The sequence below is a fragment of the Alexandromys fortis genome, unplaced genomic scaffold (assembly GCF_014885135.2).
Source record: "Alexandromys fortis isolate MF-2015 unplaced genomic scaffold, M_Fortis_MF-2015_v1.1 scaffold_127, whole genome shotgun sequence".
NCBI classification, from domain to species: domain Eukaryota; kingdom Metazoa; phylum Chordata; class Mammalia; order Rodentia; family Cricetidae; genus Alexandromys; species Alexandromys fortis.
The window spans coordinates 4,957,888-4,979,207 of record NW_026068006.1 but is presented as its reverse complement, the minus strand read 5'-3'; the positions used below and the strand labels follow the sequence as shown (position 1 = coordinate 4,979,207).

Here is a 21,320-nt window from a genome sequence, read left to right as displayed (position 1 = left end):
ACATATAGCTCCCGGGTTGATCAAAACACTAAATTGAACTCTCTCCTTGTGTCTGTCTCTGTCAGTGGGCTAGGTGCTGCTGCTGTATACTGGTGTCATAGTGAATTCATTTGAATCTGAAATGTAGTTAAAAATAACTTCTACTTTGAGGAGAAGGACAGAAACGAACCTTTCCTGTACTCTGTCAGTGCTTTGAGTTTGGTTGTCAAGGTGACCAGTTCACCAGACACCGGAGGAGTAAGAGGCTGGATAAGAGAGCTCTACGTGACAAGGATCGTCTCTGATGTGTAATTAGAGACCCCATGCTCAAACCTGAGCTTCCTTTTACTTTTCCTGAAATAATGCCTTTTCAAGTAACCCAGGTTGGTGATGGACTTGCTATGTATCCCAGGCTGCCTCAGACTTGAAGAGATTGTCCTGCCTCAGCTCCCTAGTCTTAGGATTACAAACCACCATACCCAGTTCACATTTAACTTCTAAATGAGGGCCTATGTCTAGTCTACTTAAGGAAATAGGGGGAAAACCAAACAAACCAAGTTTACACAAAATAGATAAAACTATTTTATCTTTATTTTATTTTGTTTTTAGGATTTGATCCTCTTATTTCTGAGATATATCCCGTGATGGGCAATTTTACCATTTATATCTACTTTTAGGAAGATCCACGAGTGTTTCCTTGCCAGCCCAGTAACTTTAAGTTTCAGTATGATTATTATTATTTAAGTAAAAGGATTGAATAATGGTCCTTGAATGAGGCCATCTCCAGGTTCAAATAAAAACGTTTTCATGGACCTGGTTAGAGTGTGACGTTTCCTGTCTTCATCACCTAAAGCAACTGGTACATGATTGAAGTGAAGGCTGGGCCCAGCAGATGTATGTCCACACCTCCCCGGGAAAAGCCCACACAACATGGTCCCCTACAATATTCTCAGTGAAGTAACACCTCCAGGAGGGAGGAGCGTTTCAACTCTCAAAGAATTACACTCCTACTTCAGATTTTGTTTCCTCCCCCTAAACAACCTCACTGGAGAAACAGGAGAGATGGCGGGATTGGAGAATAGGAACTGCTGGCCTTGGGTACCCTGTGTTACTACAACAGACTTCAGTACCTGGTGAGGAAACCAGGTCCAGCTTTGATTGGGGGCTCTTGCTGTGGAACACCCTTTTTATATACTGTAAATGTGTATTATTCATTGGTTAATCAGAGACGGCTGGCAGATGGCTTCTAGGGAGACGGAGGGTGGAGTCTTGGAGGTCAGGAGGAGACTCACAGAAGGAGCAGGATGGGAAGTACAGAGATGGGCCTCGGGGCAGCAGACAGATGGATGGAAATGGGTTAAGTTACAGGAGCTAGCTAAAAACAAGCCCAAGCTATTGACCAAATATTTGTAATTAATAATAAGTCTCTGTGTGCTTATTTGGGAGCTGGCTGGCAGGACAGAGCTGACCAGCAGTCCCTAGGGGAAAACTCCGCATACAGGCTCTTTTCGCAAAGGACTTGATGCCTGACAGGACTTGAACCTGAGAGAAAACCCCACGGATGCCCGGCTGTGCTGCTCTTGGCCCTCCCTACCTGAGAGTAGCAGCCAGAGCTCCCCACGCATGCTCTCTGGGATCCCCTTCAGCACCAGTTCCCGAGTCTTCTCCGTGCGGTACATGCAGATCCCCTGCCCGTACTCAGCAAAGTGAATCTTCCAGGCTTGTTCTTTTAAAAACTCTTTGGCCTGAAAGATATGATGGAATATGACTGAGGCCCCAGAGGGCTCTGAGGGAAAGGACTGAGGACCGGCCGTAATGACAGATTAGAACGTGGAGTGACCAATCCCTGTGAAATGGACAGTCGACTCTGAGCAGAACCCCCGAGAATGTACAACTGCTTTATCCATCGATCATAGCCTGTTCTGTCACCAAGCTTTCCATTCAGTGTCAGGGTCCTACGTAATGGGTCAGTAGAATGCTAATTGTACCTGTGGTTTTATGTGAATGCGAATTGGTGACTTTTAAGTGTGGGCTGAGAAAGCATGTGTTTATTTGTTGTTTGGCTTACACAACAGTTAAAACAAGACCAAGCAAACAGAAAAGGCTTCAGTAAAGCACTCTGCTATCTGGTGACATATTTATATAAATATTGTTTTCCCTGCTTAAGCAAAAACATGTTAGATATTCCTACAGACATTTATGGCCATTTCTATAGATGTTAGTTTGTTTAATTATTTTAAAAATATCTACATGGGGGCTAGAGAGATGGTGGCTCCGTGGTCAAGAGTGTACAATCAGAATTCAGATCCCAGCGTTCACAGAAGCCAGCAATCTTGAAATCGCCTGTAGCTCCGGCTTCAGGGGTCTGCACGCATGCATGTACAAATGTGCACAAATACCTAAAATGAACCGTGCAATGGGTTTTTATGCTTTTGTTCTAATATAACAAGTTTTGGCAGAAAGCAAGAGGCACCTACCAGTTTCGGGTTGAACTCTTCTGGAGATCGCCGCCGGTACATGGTCATGAGGGTCTGTGTGGCTGTGGGGACACTGTTGCCGTTGAGGTTAAAGGGGCGCTCGCCATCGGCATCAGAGCTGGTGCTCCTCTGGGGGCTGGAAGAAACGAGGCTGCTGGGCCGAGAGTACACCTGCCAATGGAGAAGGGCACACGTGGATGGGCCTGGAAGCTCTATTTATTTCTTTTGTGTTCTGTGCAGATATTAAAAGCTTGGTCTTATTTTCCTGCATGCTTCTTGCTATGTGAAGAGACAGGGCTGTTGCCAACATGTCAATACTTTTTAAGGAGTTATCCTGGGCAAAAGTTATAAACAACAGTATTTCAATGCTCAGATAGACTTCCCAGGGCCGGGCATGTAGCTCAGCTGTAGAGTGCTTACTGGGCACAGTGCTCTGGATTTGCCCCCAGAAACACATGAACTGGGTGTGGTGGCGTGTGTGTGTGTGTGTGTGTGTGTGTGTGTGAGTGTGTGGTGGAGTCAGGACCCAAGATCAAGGTCATCTTCAGCTACACAGCAAGTTCCAGACAGCCTGGCCTATGTGAGATGTTGTCTCAATAAAATAAAAAAAAAAAAAGAAAAAAAAAGTTCCAAGATTTATATTATCTACAGAGAAACCAAGTACTATTGTCAAGTAGCAAACTAATACAATAAAGGATTTTCTTTGTGTTTTTTCAACAAAAGTGGCTGGTTATCTGTTTCATTGATTTGTCTCTTTGTGAAGCATGATGCGGAAGATGCAAAAGCCTTGAAAACTTTCTGGCATCTCAAAAATGCTACCTAAGCAGCCAGGCAGCAGGGCCAGGGATGGTACACACAACCTTCCCATCTTTAAAACATGGGTTAGCTAACAGAAACTTCCTAGTAGTGCCTGTCTTCTCGGGGTTCCTGCTTCCCTGGATGGTAGTCTAACACGCATTTCATCACAGAACCAGCACCATAACAACGCTGTATTTCAGGCCTGACTTCACTTAAGACTCCTGTATCCTTGCCTCTGAAGTTACCAAATAGAAAAGAGTCACTTTCCTTGTACTCAGGTCAAATCACTTAATGATAACTCCAATTTAAAGAAAAGAGGCTTAAACCGGGCCCGTAGGTGTAAGCCTGCAATCCCAGCTGAGGCTGAGGCTAGAGGATTGCACGGTCAAGGCCAGCCTGGAGAACTTGGTGAAGTCTGGAGTTACAGCTCTGTAGCAGAATACTTACCTAGTATGTGTGAAACCATTAGCTCAATCTTGATTACCAAAAAATAAAGGTGGGGGAAGGGTTTAGATCTATGACTAAAAACTAATTCCTTATAACAAAACAATCTTGCTAAGATATTGCACTGGGCACTGGGGCTGGGGGCCTGGTACGGCTGTTAAATTTGACAGCCAAACAAGTTGACAAGGAGGTGCACACCCCAGGCCCGACCACAGGAGCACCCCACTCTACGCTCGGGTGTCTCCCACCGACCTCGTCATCTGAACTGTTGCAGCTTCCCGAGAACTCTCTGTCTGAGTAGATTCGAGAAGTCGTCTGCTGCAGGAAATCCGAGATCCTCTGTACCAGGAAGTCTCTGTCTTTCAAGTTGGCGAACAGGAAGGTCATTCTGTTCCTGGTGCTGATGGACAGGGGGCTGGGGAGGACACTGCAGCTGTCGGCCTTCTCCACAATGGTCACCTGAGGAAACAGGAAGCGGGGCACTACATGGGAAGGGCTGGAAAGGAGCCCGAGTCCTAACTCCCTGAAGGAGCTATCCGTGCCACCATCAGACAAACGGCCATCTTTCCAGCTCGGCTCCAATGAAACACAATGCCTTATACAAATCAAATCGAAGTCGCTACCAGAAACTAGAACTATCTTTCTGGGTTTTTCCAAACTAGGGCGTGTTTTTTCAGCGACCAGAGGCGTATTTGATTGTCACAGCTGGAGAAATGACAGCTGCCTTGCCAGGGACGCTGCCCGATACCCCGTGGACTGCAAGTCTGCAGCAGAAACTGGCCCCAGATGCCAAGGGTGCCAAGAACTGAAAAGAAATTCTCGTTTTTCATTAAAATTTCATGGAGCCGAAGGAGACAGGACTCCTAGCTGTGGCCTCATAAGTGAGAGGAGGCAGTTCCAGTGCAGGCTCCTTTCATTAAGCAAAGGCTAGGATGTCTTTAAAAACGCTACCAGTCCACTGGGTGCGTCACACAGACGCCAAGGCCTGGCAGCGAGCGCTCTCAAGGACTTGTTCTGGACTTGTTCTGGAGCAGACACAATATAGACATCTCAGCTGAAGCCCCACACACCTGCAGACTCTGCCTGTGTGTGTGTGTGTGTGTGTGTGTGTGTGTGTGTATGTGTGTGCGCGCACGCGTGTGTGCACACAGCCAAGGGGAAGTCAGAAGAAGACTCTGAATGTCTCCCTCAATCACTTTTCTACCTTACTTTTTGAGACAGGGTTGCTCACTGATTCACCAGTTCTCTAGGTTGACTGGCCAGGGAGCGCCAGGAATCCTTCGGCCTTTGCCACCAACAGGAGCATACTACTATGCTTAAATTTAAACGTGGGTCCTGAGGATGACAACTCAGGTCTTTATGGTTGAACATCAAGTACTTTACTGACAGCGGTCTCCTAAGCCCAGTGCTGATGGTTTTTAACAAGGTTTTTTATCAACCCCCAAAAAAACACAAATGTACTAAAATGATTCTTTTTTTTTAGCATATTAAGGATAAAATCTTAAGGCAAACATGAAGTAGCATGTCCATCACAACTCCGACTTTCTATCTAATGCTAGCATTTTCTCTACTCAGAGGTCTGCAGTCTGGGCAGAGTTAAACTTCCTCTGCACACTGGATAACGACGCCCATTCTTGATCCCAAAGTGCATTTCTCTTGCCACTCTGGGTAACTGCTATACCGTGTCCAGGCAGAATCCGACGAAGGAAATCATGCTAAGGGTAAGGGTCAGCTAAGCTCAGCAGGCGAAGGGCTTGCACTGCAAGCCTGGAGATCCGAGTTCCACCCTGGAAGAGCGTCAGAGCCAGGCATTGTCCTCTGACCTCCATTGCTTGTGCTGTGGCTTTGGTGTCCACACACACACACACACACACACACACACACACACACACACAATTGAAAACTATGCTTAGAACTAAGTGAAAAACTTATCAATCAAGGTGAATTTTCAGGAAAAAATATGAATCACTAAGTGTAAATGTAGTTGATCCCCCCACCTCTGAATTCACCCCCAGCCAACTATCCTGGCCTCCACATATGTTCAAATATTGATTAGCTATCTAAACCTATGCCAAAGGGAACTGAATCTGTCAACTGTGTGGTAGTTTGTGTTCTTTGTGATTGGCCAATTCAGCTTCAGGGAATTTGTAATCTATAGCGTAAGGAAATTTATACACGTGATGGGGAAAACAGCAGGTGTGAAGGGGCACAGCCCTAGATAAATAGGTGAATACGTTATGTACATACATTTAATGCAATAATATATAGTCATTAAAATTACATTGTAGAAAGCTATTTAATGACTTGGGAAAATAATGTAAGGATACTCACTGTTAGGTGAAGTAAAACTCAAACCTCCCGTACATTTCTCTCTAAATTATTGACACACACAATAATGCACAGGAAAGGCTGTGCTAGGAGGGAACTTTGTCTTCTTATTATCTGACTTTTGCAAATTTGCTATGATAATAATGCATTACTCTTAAAATACAGGAAAAAAAGAGAAAATCTGATTACTCAGATAACACTTTAAAAAGAAAGAGAAGAGCAGCAGAGTGGAAGAGAGCTTTACCATGGGCTCTTCACATGGGGAATCTAAAGGCTCTGCTCCCCTTAGCTTCTGAGAGGGACCAGAGCGTGACTGACTGGGAAACACAGGGCTTGCAGCTCTGCACTGCCCATCACAGGCATTGCTAGTATTCACTGAGGGCAAACAACTGAAAAACTTCTTATAAAAAGAAAAAGAAGAAGGAGGAGGAGGAGGAAGAGGAGTTAGAAGAAGAAAGAAGAAAGAAGAAGAAGAAGAAGAAGAAGAAGAAGAAGAAGAAGAAGAAGAAGGAAAGAAAGAAAGAAAGAAGAAGAAAGGGGAGGAGGAGGAGGAAAAGGAGGAGGAGAAGGATGAGGAGGAGGAGGAGGAGGAGGAGGAGGAGGAGGAGGAGGAGGAGGAGAAGAAGAAGAAGAAGAAGAAGAAGAAGAAGAAGAAGAAGAAGAAGAAGAAGAAAAAGCAGCAGCAGCAGCAGTTGGAGCAATGGTGTGGTGTGGCTAAGAAGTACACTGTTAGGAGCGGAGTTTGAATGCCGCCCAGCCTACAGCTCAGCATGGCTGCATCTGGCCAGCCTCAGCACCAGGGCTGGGGACAAGCGCAATCACTGGCAGCCAGCTTAGCTGACCCGGTGAGCTTCTGGCTCAGTGAGAGAGAGCCTGCTCAAAGGAGACAGAGACAATGAAGACAACCGACAACGACCTTATAAACAGATGTCCTAAAATAAGATCTCCACTGGACACTTACTTCGCGGAGTGGGATGATGAGGCTGCAGAGGTTTTCCTCCTTGCTGGTGAAGCAGATGTAATTCGTGGAGACAAACATCTGACCCAAAATGTGCATCTTGTTAAAGGGAGTCCAGAGGGTGCAGTCGGTGTGGCCGTCCAGCTTTTCGTCTTTGGGCAGCCGGAAAAGGGCACGGTACCGCTCACTCTTCGCCCTGGCATCCAGATCACTGCAAACCAGTAACTACAGTTCCGGTCACCAGAGAGATGCACCAGTGCCTCCCCACTATGGCCCCGTTGATCCCAGCCCTCGCCTCTCAGCCTTTGAGACTCGCTCCGTAGCTGCATCTTGGCGGGACTCCAACCTTGCGATCTCAGAGTACAGCATCATTTTACTACATCCAGCCATTTTCAGTTAACATAGATAAATGGTAAAAAAAAAAAAAAAATCTTGGACAAACTAGGACCAAGGAAGGAAGCTCATTCTCTTTCTAAATAACTCAAGAATTTCTAAAGACGTTTTCAGACTTTAGAAAAAAATCCAGAGTCATTTTTGAAGATTGGCTTTTTAAGACAGGGTTTGTCTGCATAGCCCTGAAAGACCTAATGACATCATGAACAGCGAAGCGAGTCTGCTGGCTGTCACTCTCCACCCTGAACTACAGCACAGGGGGAAGAGACCTAGGATCAAGTTCTAGATCTCACCTGAGGCCTCTGATGATACCCTTTCCCCTCAGGCTTCCAGCCCAACGTGCCTACAGAAGGCCTAGTTTTCCACCTGGCTTCCCACAGCGAAGAAGGGGAGTGCAGAAGGGTCCCCCACCTCCCTCTGCTGTCTGTAAAATCACCTCTGTCCTCATTGGCTCTGGAGCTGCAGGCATCAGCATCTCCTCCCTTGTAGAGATCTCACTGAAGACTGTTTTCTTAAGCTCTATCCTCAGCCTTAACCAGGGTACCCACCCTCACCAAGGAAGTATTCCCATCAGATTCCAGCATGCAGCCTGTTTTCTGGTGTAGCCACTATCCCCTGCATGGCAACACCCCCTCGTAGAGGGAGGAGGGAGACTTCTCAGACATGACCTTCCCAGGCCTAGGATCTGCAGAGACACGCACCATCCACCAGGCCTTCCAGGGCTTTAGGAGTTACCGACTGCTGGGAGAAGGCCCTCCATCAGGCTGAGCGGCCACACCTCAGTGAAGGTGACGCAGGCGTCCCCAGGAGTGGATGCCACACCAGGTGGGCTTCTAAGTGACAAACTTGGGCTCCTGGAGGCAACCTCAATAAACTCACTGGTCCCTAAGCTAGATTTGGGTGAATCATTTCTCTGGTCATTGGTGTTATATCTGGGATGAATGGGCACTGGTTCCTGTCTCTGTGGAAAAGGTCACACAGCATCAAAGATTTTCCAAACTTTAAAAAAAAAAATCTATCCCTTCTCCGTCAATTGCCTTTGATGTTTCCTCTGTTAATTGCCTTTGACTTTTGCCATCTATATAATTCATTAAGATAATTAATAAATCTGTTGTGCACTAGGATGTCAAACCCCACATAAAACCTCAAAGACATCCTAACCACCTCCTTTCGGGTTCCACTCTTTCCACCTGCATGGACTTTACAGGAACGACCTCCATCCTGATGTCCTGGAGGCAACTCCATGCAATGCAATCAAAACTGCCCTTCCTTATGCCTTGGGCACACTCTCCCCTGACTCCTTCTAAGGGACTCTAGTCGACCCGAGAATGGCAAGCGTGTCTCTGACAGACCTTACCCTTCTCCTCCACCCCCTCTGCCTTGCTACAACAACAACAACAACAACAACAGTATTAGATTATATTCCTAAAGCTAGCCACCCAGGTCTATTCCCTTCTGTGGACACTTTCTTATTCCCGAGGCTGATTACCAAGGCCCAGCTGTTAAAGAATTGAAGTCCAGCAGTCAAACGCCCCCTTGTGGCTACTCTAACATGCCCAATCAAAATAAAACACCTCATCTTAACACAGGGTTCCTCTTGTACCTTTATAAACTGCCTTTTCCCTCTGTACCGGGTCCGTTTCCTCTCTACGCTGAGGAATCCTTTCGTTCCCACCCATCCTGACCCCTGCCTTAGGCAAATACCCTGCTCCTTCTCTCTAGTTCCAGCCCCCTTCTCCCCCGTCCTCTAGCTCCTGGCCTTGTCTCTTATTCTCTGTCCTCTGTCCCTCTGGGGAAAATAAATCTCCTTTGTGCCGAGAACTTGGTCTTGGGGTGTCCTGAGCCAATACTTTCAACTTGTGCACACAGCCTTACGGGCTTCCCTGCAGCTTCTCCGCCCGTGTACTGGCCTCCGACCTGCTGTTCTTAGTCTTTCTCTCTTGGGCGGCCCCCATGTGTCCATCCTTCTGCACAAAATGTACACCTGTCTATAACCCATGAACCCAGCAAAGAGCAGCTTGGTGAGAGGTCACGTGAGGTCATCCTGGGCCCTCTGTACTTAAGGCTAGCAGAGATCCCACCGCGTGGTGGAGGACCCCATCCTGCCTGTCTCTCTCACTGACCAGGGGTGGCTCGGGCCGTCTTTTCCCATTGTACCTACGCTCAGGAAAGAGCTCCCAAGCTGGAAGCTGCTCAGAACTCAGGACCTGTGCGGATGGAAAGGTTTTTCCATCCCTGAGTTCGACAGTTCCTCTCACCCACCGTTTCAGGGCGGACACTTTTTTGGGAGATTTCTTCTTGAGTTTTGGCAGGGACCGGTCTTGTTCAAATCCTTCATTGTCCAAGAGCTGCCTCATGGCTATGTTGGCAAGCTGCTCCATCAGCTTGAACGTCTCGGTGATGTTGAGGAACACGGAGAAGAAATGCTCACTGGATCGTGTGCTCACTTTGATCCCGTCTGGCAGAAGCAGCGTGGCATTCTTCTCCAGCTGAGTGATGTCCACCCACCGGATCACCAGCTTGGCTGAGCACAGGCAACAAGGTCCGGTCAACACCACGTAGTGCCTTTCCAGATCGGGTAACCTCACAGCCCTGCTCCCAACCTTCCCTACAAACTCTTCTGAGCTCCTAGTCCCTATGTTTGTGGCCTCATTTGTTAGTTATAACGTGTATCAAATAAACTCTGTGATCAGAATTATTACAGACTGAAGTCATGCCAGCTATACCTTTGGTGACCCTCAACTGCTCAATGAATAATGTGTTTGCAGTTGTTGAATTGAAAATAAGGGAATTCGCTCATTAAATAGGCAGGAAGAGATCTCGACTCACCTCTACATACATGGTTTTGGTATTCTGACTTGGTTTATGAGTTCTGGGAAAGCCTCCGTGGACTTCCCAAAGGCTCCCATGGAAGCGCACCCACTTACCTTCCCTGCCCATGAGGAAGGAGGAGAAGCACAGGTGGTTAATGCTGAGGTACATCCAGCCCTGCCGGGGAACCTTCCCCTTCCAGTAGCTGCAAGAGTAGTAGTTGACAAGTTTCTCTTCTTCGGGCATCCCAAACAGCCTGTGGAACTTCACGATGGCCTCCTTAAACTTCTCGGTGTCGTCATCTTCCTTCACGTCGTTGATCCTGTTGTACTCTGCGATGATGCCCTAAGTGGGGGCAAAGCAGACGGGTGGAATTATGACGGCCGTTTAAGACCGGATTTGTTTTAAAGATTAATTCCCTTCCAAGGCAACCCACCGGATTCTAAGCTTCCGGTTAGCTCCCAGGTTGGCCTGGAACTCACTATGCTGTCCAACCTGGCCTTGGATTCACTGTGGTCCTCCTGTTTCTGCTTCTCAAGAGCCTTCGCGCTTAGCCAATTAACCAGCAGCATTTCCGCACTAAAAGATTCTCCAAGGATCTTACTGCCCATCCGTTGGTGCTCATTGTTGCCTATGTTCACTAGGAGTGAAGCTGTTTGTCTTAAAATAAGGAAATAAAAGGCCCTTGCCAGCTTAATTTTTATTAAGTGCATCACGATAGGGTTATCATAAAGGTCAGTTCTGCCTTTATATAAAAAAGAATCGCCATTTGTTTGGCCAAGGGAGAAAGGACTGACCGTCATCACTAATGGACATCTGACCGGAGACCCCCACCTCAGGAGTCATCGGCGCTGGAAACAGATGAATACAGGAAGAGAAGTCAGTTAGACACGAGATTCTTGGGCAGCTGGGCAGGAGATAGAATGTTTGCATAGCAAGTGACTGGGCTCATCTAATTCTGCTGCTGAATCACTCTGGTCGCCTGAGAAGCCATTTAGCTGCTAGCCAAATCCTCTGCAACTCCCTGAAGACTGTTTATTGTGCATCTCTTTAGAGAAGAAAGCTACCTCGGGCTCAGTGGCTAAGGGCACTTGTCAAATTGGATGATCCGAGTTCAATCCCCGGGACCCATACGGTGGAGGGAGAGGCAGACTCCTGCATGTTGTCCTCTTAACTTCCACATGGGCACTGCGGTACACATGGCAACACACGTGTGTGAGCATGCATATACATATACACACACAAAATAAAATATACATATACACATATACACACACAAAATAAAATATACATATACACATATATACACACAAAATAAAATATACATATGAACATATATACACACAAAATAAAATATACATATACATACACAAAATAAAATATTTTTTAAAAGATAAGGCTCCCTTGAATCCCATGGTTGACTTTGTAATCATAAAATTGGTCCATATTCCCTCTTTACCTTCTCTGATCTCACTCTCATCAGAACAGTCTGGACTTCAGAGGATAATAGCTGTGGATTCAGGGCCCAGAGGGTCCCCTGTATCTGTGTGAACTTGTGAAAACCCTGGGATTTCCCCAGATATGGCCAAGTCCTTCAGGATAAACGCTCACAACAGGATCATTATATAGCTATAATTCCTGGCCTTCAGGCTATCTACTGGCTCTCATTCTTCCAGCGTAGCCTTCATATTCCCCACAAACATCCTCTTAAAACAAATTTTGAGGGACAGGATAGCTGCCTGGATCAGCTAGTAAAGTGGTTGCCATGTAAGCAGGAGGACCTGAATTTGACTGCCCGCAACCTACACGGAAACCTATCTGTGGAGGCCATCTCTCTAATGCTAGGTCTGATGACGGAGACACAGGGAGACCTGGAGACTTCGGGGTTAACCTGTCTAGCTGAATTAGAGACTTCCAGAGTCTGTGAAAGATACTGTTTCATAAAATAAGGTGGAGAACAATAGAGAAGAACACCCTAACGTTGCCCTCTGGCCTCTACACATGTCCATCCGTGCACATGCACCCACCTCACAACCACACACACACACACACACACACACACACACACACACAAGTTGACTTTTAGAAAGTGGAGCAAGGGTTCAGCAGTTAAGAGCATTTGTATTCCAGAGGACTGGGGTTCAATTCCCAGCAGCCCCATGGTGGTTCACAACTGTCCCTAACTCAAGTTCCAGGGCATCTAGCTTCCTCTTCTGGTATCCACAGGCACAAGGCACATATATGATGCACAGGACATACCTGCACATGCAAAACATTCATATGAAAAAAAGGAAGGCTAATTAGAAAAAATTGACTCCATAATTCTTATAATCAATGACCTAAGTAGCTCACCACTGCCGTCACACCAGAGACACTAGGTCACATTCACGTGAATCCAATCAGCACCAGCTTTTCCTTCATTGTACAGGGTCTGAAGAGTTCCCAGGAAGAGCTCTGCCCCAGCCGGCCCAAGGTCCCCTCTAAACCCTCACCTTCTAGGCTCTGATCCTGTCACTCCGAGTCCCCTGTGACTGTTTCAGGCACATCACCAACCCCCCAAGGCTGCTTTAGTGAATTCCCACCTCTCTGTGAACCTTCTAGCTATGATTCTTTCCCCTCACACAAAGCACTGGCGATTCCCTGTGTCATCCAATGAAATGGTTTCCTGAATTTCATGTCCATTGCCACACCTTTTCCCTTGGGGACTGCCGTGGGGGCAGAAGGGAAGGCCCCAGTCTTCCAAAAATCCTCATCACCTTTCATCTGACTGAAAGTCTTGGACACACAGCTAAGAGCAAACAGTAGAATCCCTACGTGAGCACAACTTCACGGCTCATCTTCAATCTATTCTACCTTCAGGGCCACCCCTAGACCTCTAGCACAAGCCAGAATTATCACAGTGGCTTCCCGTTAAGATTCTCAGCCCACTCAGCTTTTGTACAGCCATGTTCTGAAACGAAGACTTGCCAGCAATAGTCCTACCAAAGCCTGAACTGAACCCACAACACAAGATCACTCCCTGACCATCCCCCACCCGTCACCTCTCCTCCCTGGGAGACTAAGCAACACGTAATTCCATCTAAATGTTCTCAGTTCTATGCTCTTTCAATTTACATTGGATTCTGTTTATATTTTCCTCAGCCATTAAATATGAGTTGTAACACTAGTGTCTTGAACCTTACGTTACCTAACATCAAAAGGTATCCAGTTCGATAGTCTTAGAAGAGAAATATGTTGGGCTCCCAAGTGAGACTATATCTTTAGGAGCCATATTTTTTTTTATTGTATGATCTCAGTTGTGGATTGAAGAATCTACACTGTTTCACAGTGTTGACATTTAGAAAACTAACTTTCCAGTTGTGGGCTCGTCCATCATCACCCAGGGTAGCAGTATGGCTGGCATCCAAAATAGCGAGGTTCTATCCTGGGGGAATACCTAAGATAAGACTGTTTTCCTCTAATTAGTTCTGCTACAAACCCTTGGAGAGAACAGGGATGCTGAGGTCCATGGAGGCCGAGGAGTTGGACCCAGGTTATTCTAGGCATGAACAGGCATCAGCAGAGTTACATGAAGAACGTCAGACAACCAGAGGTGGTGTGAGGGCATTGGATCACCGGGTAGGAGGAGTTCAGAAGGATCTTGATGAGTTGGAAGCCAGCCTGGGCTACATAGTAACTTCTGGGTCAACCTGGGCTACAGAGTGAGACTGTTTCCAAGCAAAAAAAAAAAAAAAAAAAAAAAAAAAAAAAAAAAAAGAAAGAAAGAAAACAAAGAAAGAAATAAAAAAGAAAGGAGGAAGGAAGGAAGAACGAATGGAAGGAAGAAGAAGTGAATAGGAAGACACACACAACTAAGAGGAGGAGAACCCAGAAACAGGAAGCAGCATCAGCATTTCCTAGGCAACCCCAGCAGCCTGGAACCAGCCTGGAAACCTCAAGTGCGCTTCTATTTGCTGCTCTGTGGCGGATCTCTTACTAAGTCAGAATAGGGAGCACATTAATACTAAGTTATACACAGCAGACCACAGGAAAGGCTCTGTATGCCTTGGTACAAAAACACTATGCTAAATACCAACTTCTAGAGTGTTCATTTAAACTTAAACATGTTTTTAAGGATGAATAGATTGATGAAAGTAAAAAACCAAGACACTCCGGAGCCTACTGTAATTCATCAATAGATCAATCCTCTCTTCCAACTTTCCCACCTTTAGGAAAAGACAGAGTCCAGAATGCCCAAGCCCTCTTTAAGGCTTTTCTGTGAATGCTCAGCCAGAAGGCCAGGTTGCTGGAACACAGGATGGAATGTTTCTTCATCAAAGTTCTACGGGTTCTACTTAGTACAAAATAAATCACTCTGGTTCTAGACAACAGCTGCTCACAAACTCAGAAGCTCAATGTATCTAACCCACTGGCTGCTTCATGTAAATTTAACTGTGTAAAGGTGTACTTGAAGAATAAAATTAACTTGGCAAACCAGACGCTAGCCATTGTGGTGTATGCTTTAATCTCAGCACCTGGGAGGCAGAGGCAGAGAGATCTTGAGGAGTTCAAGACCAGCCTGGTCTACACAGTAAGTTCTAGACGGGCCAGGCCTGCATAACGAGACCTTGTCCCAAAACAAAACAAAGCAAATACACATACCAACCAACCAAACAAACAAACAACCCCCCAAACTTGGTAAACACGAGAAAATGTTTAGCTTTATAATCGAGGACAGATAATTAAAGCATGAGGACATTAAATTGCAAAGCCATTTTAGCAACAGGCAGGAGAGATGACTCAGGTTAAGAGCAAGTACTGCTTGATCTTCTAAAGGACCCAAGTTCGGTTCCCAGGCCACACCTCAGGTGGCTCACACCAGCCTGTAACCCCAGCTCTGCAGGCACCTGTGCTATTGGGCACAGATGCCTCGCAGACACAGGTACATACACCTGATGAAAATAATAAAATGAGCCTTTAAAAGTTGTGAGAGCGAAAGCAAGCCCGGGGATTCTGGCACAACAACTTATGCTTACAGTCCATTAAAGAGTTTGGGTTTGTTACAATGTTTTCATCGCTTTATCTGTTAACCTCTATCCTAAAGGAGGTCGGAGAAATAGAATCTGTGGCAGAAGTCATGTAAACTAAAGTGGTGACTGGATCTTTATTTGTCTGCCTGTCCCCTGCTAATTTAGAAGCAAAAGTAACTTCTAGAAAGACAAAATGAAGTTAATTATGGAGAGTTATATTCGGTTAAAACAACTATAATTAGCTAGGCAGTGGTGGCCGGCGTCTTTAATCCCAGCACTTGGGAGGCAGAGGCAGGCGGATCTCTCTGAGTTTGAGGCCAGCCTGGTCTACAGAGCTAATTCCAGGACAGCTAAGGACACACAGAAAAACCCGTCTAAAAAAAAAAATTAAAACAAAACAAAAACAAACAAAAAGAATAAAAAAACCCAACAACTCTAATTATATAGAGTAGATACTAGTCAAGGCAGCATAGGAACACAGAATACGACCACTGTGATCAACATGTTGAAGCATCTAGAAGTAAGCATGCAAAATGCTGTGTATGGCACTAGAATTCCTGTCGCCTGTCTAGGTAACTGTCATAGTTATACTTTACAGAAGTTAGTTAGATCCCATAACAAATAAGCCTGCTAGTCCCCTTAAGTACTGGGCAATCTGTGACCCGGCAAGCCACTCATTTGTACACGAATGACATTATTTTACATATTTACTGCTTTAATGGGAATTCCCTCCTCATAAATAGTTCCAGGGGAAGCAAACCTGACATATTTAATGTAACGAGAAGAAAAGCTACTTGACATAATTTGTCTTTCCCTCAGAAGCTTGCTTCTTCCTCAATATCTTTTTTTATATTATACAGAGATGGCAGCCTCAGAGGCAGGACTGTGACATGGGCCCTGGTGACCTGTGTTGTCAGATGTCTGTGTGTCTTCTCCCTCTTTCCTCCAGCCCCTCACACATGACACAATTAAAAGCTCTCCTGATTTCTATACTCACATACATGCATTACATAGAGTCTGAGTTTCACCACACAACTCCCAATTATACACACACACACACACACACACACACACACACTCTTAAGTTGTGGTGTCTGGCCCTTCCCAATGTGTTAGTCCCCTCCCCCTTTCTTAGTCTCTAAATGGAGATTGTCTCTCCATTCTGAGGGAAGGCCGGGCATGAGAAGCAGGCTGGGGTTCCTGTACACACTTTTTCTACAGAGCTGAGTATGAACCACTGTGAATCTGTAGTTAATAGTAGTCTGTCAGTGCCAATTTCATATTTAATAAAACCATCATTTACAAACTTTTACCTGAAGAACCATTTGGATTTTTAAAAAATGAGTGGATACTACACCAACAGGGAAAATTTGACAAAAATTTGGGTTATTTATCGTTTAAAATATCTCCCTATAGAAATATGTAAACATAAAAGTATGAATTCTACAGTGGAAAATGGACACCACTTTGAATGGGTTCATGACACCAGCAGGTGGCAGATAAGTATCACGTGCCTCAGGACACGACAGCCCAAGGAGGACACAAGATTGCTTAAGTAGCACGCTGTTCCAGGAAGGCAGAACTTGAATTCAATCACGGAGAGACATCTGACAGAGCCTCAAATGAAATATCCTTTTCTAAAAACCAGAAGTGCACAGTTGAACAACATTAATGTCATAGACATAAGGAACGGCTGAGAAAATGTTCCAGACTGAAGAGATGCAAACTAAATTCAGTTCCCTTAGGGGCTGAAACCCACAGCCATCGAGGGTACAATCAACCCCGTTTAGATCAGAATACACAGGACTGTGGAGATGCTCGGCAGTTAAGGGCACTGACTGCTCTTGCAGAGGACTGGGTTTGGTTCTTGGCACCCGCATGGGAGCTTCCAAGCATCAGTAAATCCAGGTGCTCTGATGCCCTTTTCTGATGTTGGAGGGCACTAAGTACATACATGGTACACATACACACATGTACACAAAACACCTGTACACATAAATAAATTTAATTTTTTAAAAATTAGAATATATACTAACTATTAAAGTGCTGTAAAAATGATGCATTTATACACACTGGTAAATGATATTTGTTTTCATCAGATATCAACATTGGAAAGCACACACTGAAGGATTCAGGAGGAAGTCCCTCTTAAAGGTTAGCTTTAAGAATCCGAAGCGGGGTGGAAGGACAAGACAAGTCTGAGCGAAGGGCACACAGGTGCGTCATATACAGCTCTTATTTTTGCAATATTTCTGTGAAGTTTAGATTTTTTTTTCCAGTTGAAGGGCTTTGGTATGTTTAAAAGTATTTTTTTTTATCCTTTGAGAATTTTATACACACACGCTACATATTTCAACAACATTCAATGAAAGCAAAATGAAAAGGCTACCACTACCTGTATTTTTCCTCTTACAAATGTGGTGATGTCATTCTCGTTCTCGAAGATGGAGAGCGTCTGCAATAGATTCTGCTCGAGCCATTCCCAGTGCTCAGTCACCTCCTTCCTGGAGCCACCTGCACGGGAGCAGAGGGGACAGCGGCAGATGTCAAGTTTCATGCCAGAGGCATATTAAGAACCAGGCTTACTTCACCAGTATCCAACACTGGCAGAGGAGATTGCTTGCCCGTCCCGGAGTTCTGACTTCGACTCCCCAGAGAAGAGACACACAAGACAACAAACATGAGGACCCCCAAGAGCAAGTACTGGGTTTCAGATTATGCGAGCGAGGTCATTCCAGAAACCGAGATGATTCAGTTGACGAAGCCACATACCCACAAAGGCGTATGAGCTGGGAATTTAGCTCTTTTATTCCCCCTTCCAGAATATACAGCTTACAAGGTGACATAGATCCTGTCAAGATGTGAGCTTTTTGTGCTAAGCTACAGCACGGGTGAGCAATGGTGTGCCCATGGAGATATTATAATGTGAAAAAAAAAAATGAGCCTTGTTCCGTTCTGAATGAGAGATGAGAGCAGAGCCTTGCTAGAGGACGGTAGCCACCCTCCCCAGTGCGGCTGCCTTGAAGCACAGAGATGAGCTCATCCTTGCAGCTTCCAACCTAGTCACTAATTTCTGCCAGTTGCTAAGAAACACATGCCATCTCACTTGGAAACCTCCAAATTAAACCATCCTAGCCTTGTAATATATGTAATGTAACTACCCTGCAGCGTATAACAGAGTGACCGTCGGGATGAAGTCAGGCAATGCTAGAATAAGCAAGCTCCCTTTATCATGATCCCACGGGGTAGAGGCTGTAGAGATAAACCACCCTCAGTTACACATCTCGATTGCAAGTGCTTCCTGTCTCCACACGGAGGAGAGGAGCGAGTTTCTGGTGCCACTGGTTCTTCGGATGCTGCCTAAGATCCCCAACTCATCTTTTAATGGGAATCTCAAGAATGTCCAGTAGAAAGTCAGGCTATTGCAAGCTGACTCCCAACAAAGGAAGAAGGGTGAGAGACATGGGTGCTACCTGCAATTACACTCAGATCTCTCATCTCAGAACTAAAGTATCTTTAAGACTGACAGGCATGCTCCAGGCACCTCTGGACCACTCTTGGAGGGAAGACAGAAAGAAAAAGGAAACCCAAGTTCACGTTCTCTCACTTTCGGACTAGACACTAAAATGTCTGATAATGGATACTTAAGTGAGGCTGGTTTGGGTGCTCAGTGAACATGTGCATGGCCTTCATTCCCAAGGACGTCAATAAAAGATAAAACTGCAAAAAGGATGCTCTTGCAAATGCGAATAAATTGGTTCTCATCAGGGCAGTCGTGTGAGCCCCTGAAGAGATCTTCTGCATAAAAGACACTTTCCATGGCTCTGAGCCAAGGACAAGCATGTGTAGGAGCGACATGATGCCAGTACCACACAAGGCTATGGCAATACCTGCAACTCAAGTAAGCCTGGCCCCTCCATCTGGCTAGCATGAGTGAGCTGGCTATCTTTAGACAGTTTTTAATATCCATCTCAAAGAAATGAACACACGAACAATGGCTCCTCCTCCCCCTCAGACTAGTCCTGTGGACAGCACAAGGGAGAGTGTCTATAGACAGTTTAGAAAGTGGGGAATTAGAGTGATATATTATTTGTGTTTTAATAAATTAAGCTGGTCTGAAGGTCATTGCAAATCAACCACACTAGTCAGTCATACAGGCCAGGCAGTGGTTGCACACACCTTTAATCCCAGCAGCCACACTAGTTAGTTAAAAGCTGGGCAGCGGTGATGCACATCTTTAATTCCAGCACTAGAGAGGAATATAAGATGGGAGGAGACAGGTCTCACACTCCGTCTCATTCTGAGGATTCATGGAAGCAGGATTGCCATTTTGGTTTGATCTTGAGTTTGAACCCCAATATCTGTCTCTGGGTTTTTATCACGCATGTTACATTTGGTGCCCAACATTTGGGGTATGAATTCAGGAAAAAGCCACTAGCACAGGCTGACAGGCTGGAGCTACACTTGGGGCTCTAGCTCCACCTGGCTAGCCTTTCTTTTCTTTTTTTCCCAAGCCTCTGAGTGAGTGTTGTAGCCTCTCTGAAACAGTCTCCAGCTGCCACCCAAACTCCAGAAGAAGCTGAGCTCCAAACACCACAAGACTCAACAGCCCTAGACTGGATGGTTCTGTTCTGTCTTCAGGTAGCCCCTCACCACATGTGCTTTTTCCCAATCCCTGCACATTTTTTAGATAGGCATCTCTCTCTCTCTCTCTCTCTCTCTCTCTCTCTCTCTCTCTCTCTCTCTCTCTCTCTCTCCCTCCCTCCCTCCCTCCCTCCCTCCCTCCCTCCCCTATGGGTTATCCCTGAGCTCTCTTCTCTAGCTGCTACCAAACTAGGTAGCTGCTCTGAAATCCAGTCAGACCTTTACTGTTCTATGCAGCAGCAATAAGCCCCACATCTTCATCAATATCATCAGTAGATTTGGTAAGATAATTAGTGTGGTAGTACACACCTTTAATCCCAACGCTTGGGGGCAGAGGCAGAGAGATCTCTGTGAATTCAAGGTGTGGTAGGATACACATTTAAGACCAGCACTTGAGAGGCAGAGGCAAGTGGATCTCTGTGAGTTCAAGGACAAAGATACACAGAGAACCTGTCTCAAAAAGCCAAAAGTTAAAAGTAAAAATAAAAGAAATAGAGGTTAAAATAAAGCCATGTAAAGATGAAAAATACACAGAGAATCTTGAAACTGTATGTTATTATGTTCTCTTTGAATTGTTTGAATGCTGAGGAAGAAGCAACAGCTGCTAAAAAATATTTGCTTATAAATGCTGCTGAATTAATCTAAGATAGGTATTTTGAAAATACCTTGACTTCAAAATTGAAGTCAAAAGGTATGTTGCTTTGGAGAAGAGATTTTGCTTTTGCTTCCACAGGAAATGAGAGACTGTAGATTCATTCTGAGTTAAGAAAAATCAGGTTTGATCAAGGAAGACCACCTGAGAAATCTCTGGTAGGATCAGATGGCCCATATGTCAGAGTTCTACATCTAGAACAGGTTCAAGACTGCTGCCTGAGATAATCAAGACTTACAGAATACTCCAGTCAGGACTTGATCATAATTCTAAATTTTCTTTAGGTTGCCATAAGATTATCAGCACCCTCAACCAATAGGAAGTAGCCTAGAAAACATGCCCACATTCTTAAAAATGGACTATAGATGTTCTTGTTTCTTAAAAAGAGGGAAAATTGGTGCAAGACAATGCATTCAGTCAATTATCTTTTAAATAAATGCCGATTGGCCAGTAGCCAGGCAGGAAGTATAGGCAGGACAACCAGACAAGAAGTAGTGGTGGGGCAATGAGAATAGGAGTATTCTGGGAAGGAAGCTTCCTCCACAGTCCTGTCTATACAGACACTGAAAAAGCAGGATATGACCTGCCCTGCTGAAAAAGCCATGTGGCTAACATAGATAAGAATAATGGGTTAATATAAGTTATAAGAGTAATATGAAGCCTGAGATTATAGGGCAACCAGTTTATAACTTATGTAGACCTCTGTGTGATTTTTCTTTGGGACCTAAGGACTGCAGAAACTGGGCAGGACAGAAACCTCTTAACTACAAATTAGGAATTCTTAAAGGGAGGAATTAGTTAATGTAAAGAGTTATTTTCACATTAAA

At 45.2% G+C, this 21,320-nt stretch overlaps 1 protein-coding gene across 1 annotated transcript in view; it reads right to left on the bottom strand.

The window, feature by feature from the left end:
* Positions 1 to 21,320, bottom strand: part of Tbc1d9 (TBC1 domain family member 9) — a 95,925-nt gene that overhangs the window by 24,502 nt on the left and 50,103 nt on the right. Inside the window, exons 3-9 of the mRNA XM_050161573.1 lie at positions 17,593 to 17,711; positions 10,305 to 10,533; positions 9,640 to 9,901; positions 6,988 to 7,195; positions 3,951 to 4,157; positions 2,457 to 2,627; positions 1,574 to 1,724 (exon numbers count right to left, since the gene is read on the bottom strand). Coding sequence (XP_050017530.1) covers positions 1,574 to 1,724; positions 2,457 to 2,627; positions 3,951 to 4,157; positions 6,988 to 7,195; positions 9,640 to 9,901; positions 10,305 to 10,533; positions 17,593 to 17,711 — 1,347 coding nt within the window. The remainder of the gene's footprint in view (positions 1 to 1,573; positions 1,725 to 2,456; positions 2,628 to 3,950; positions 4,158 to 6,987; positions 7,196 to 9,639; positions 9,902 to 10,304; positions 10,534 to 17,592; positions 17,712 to 21,320) is intronic.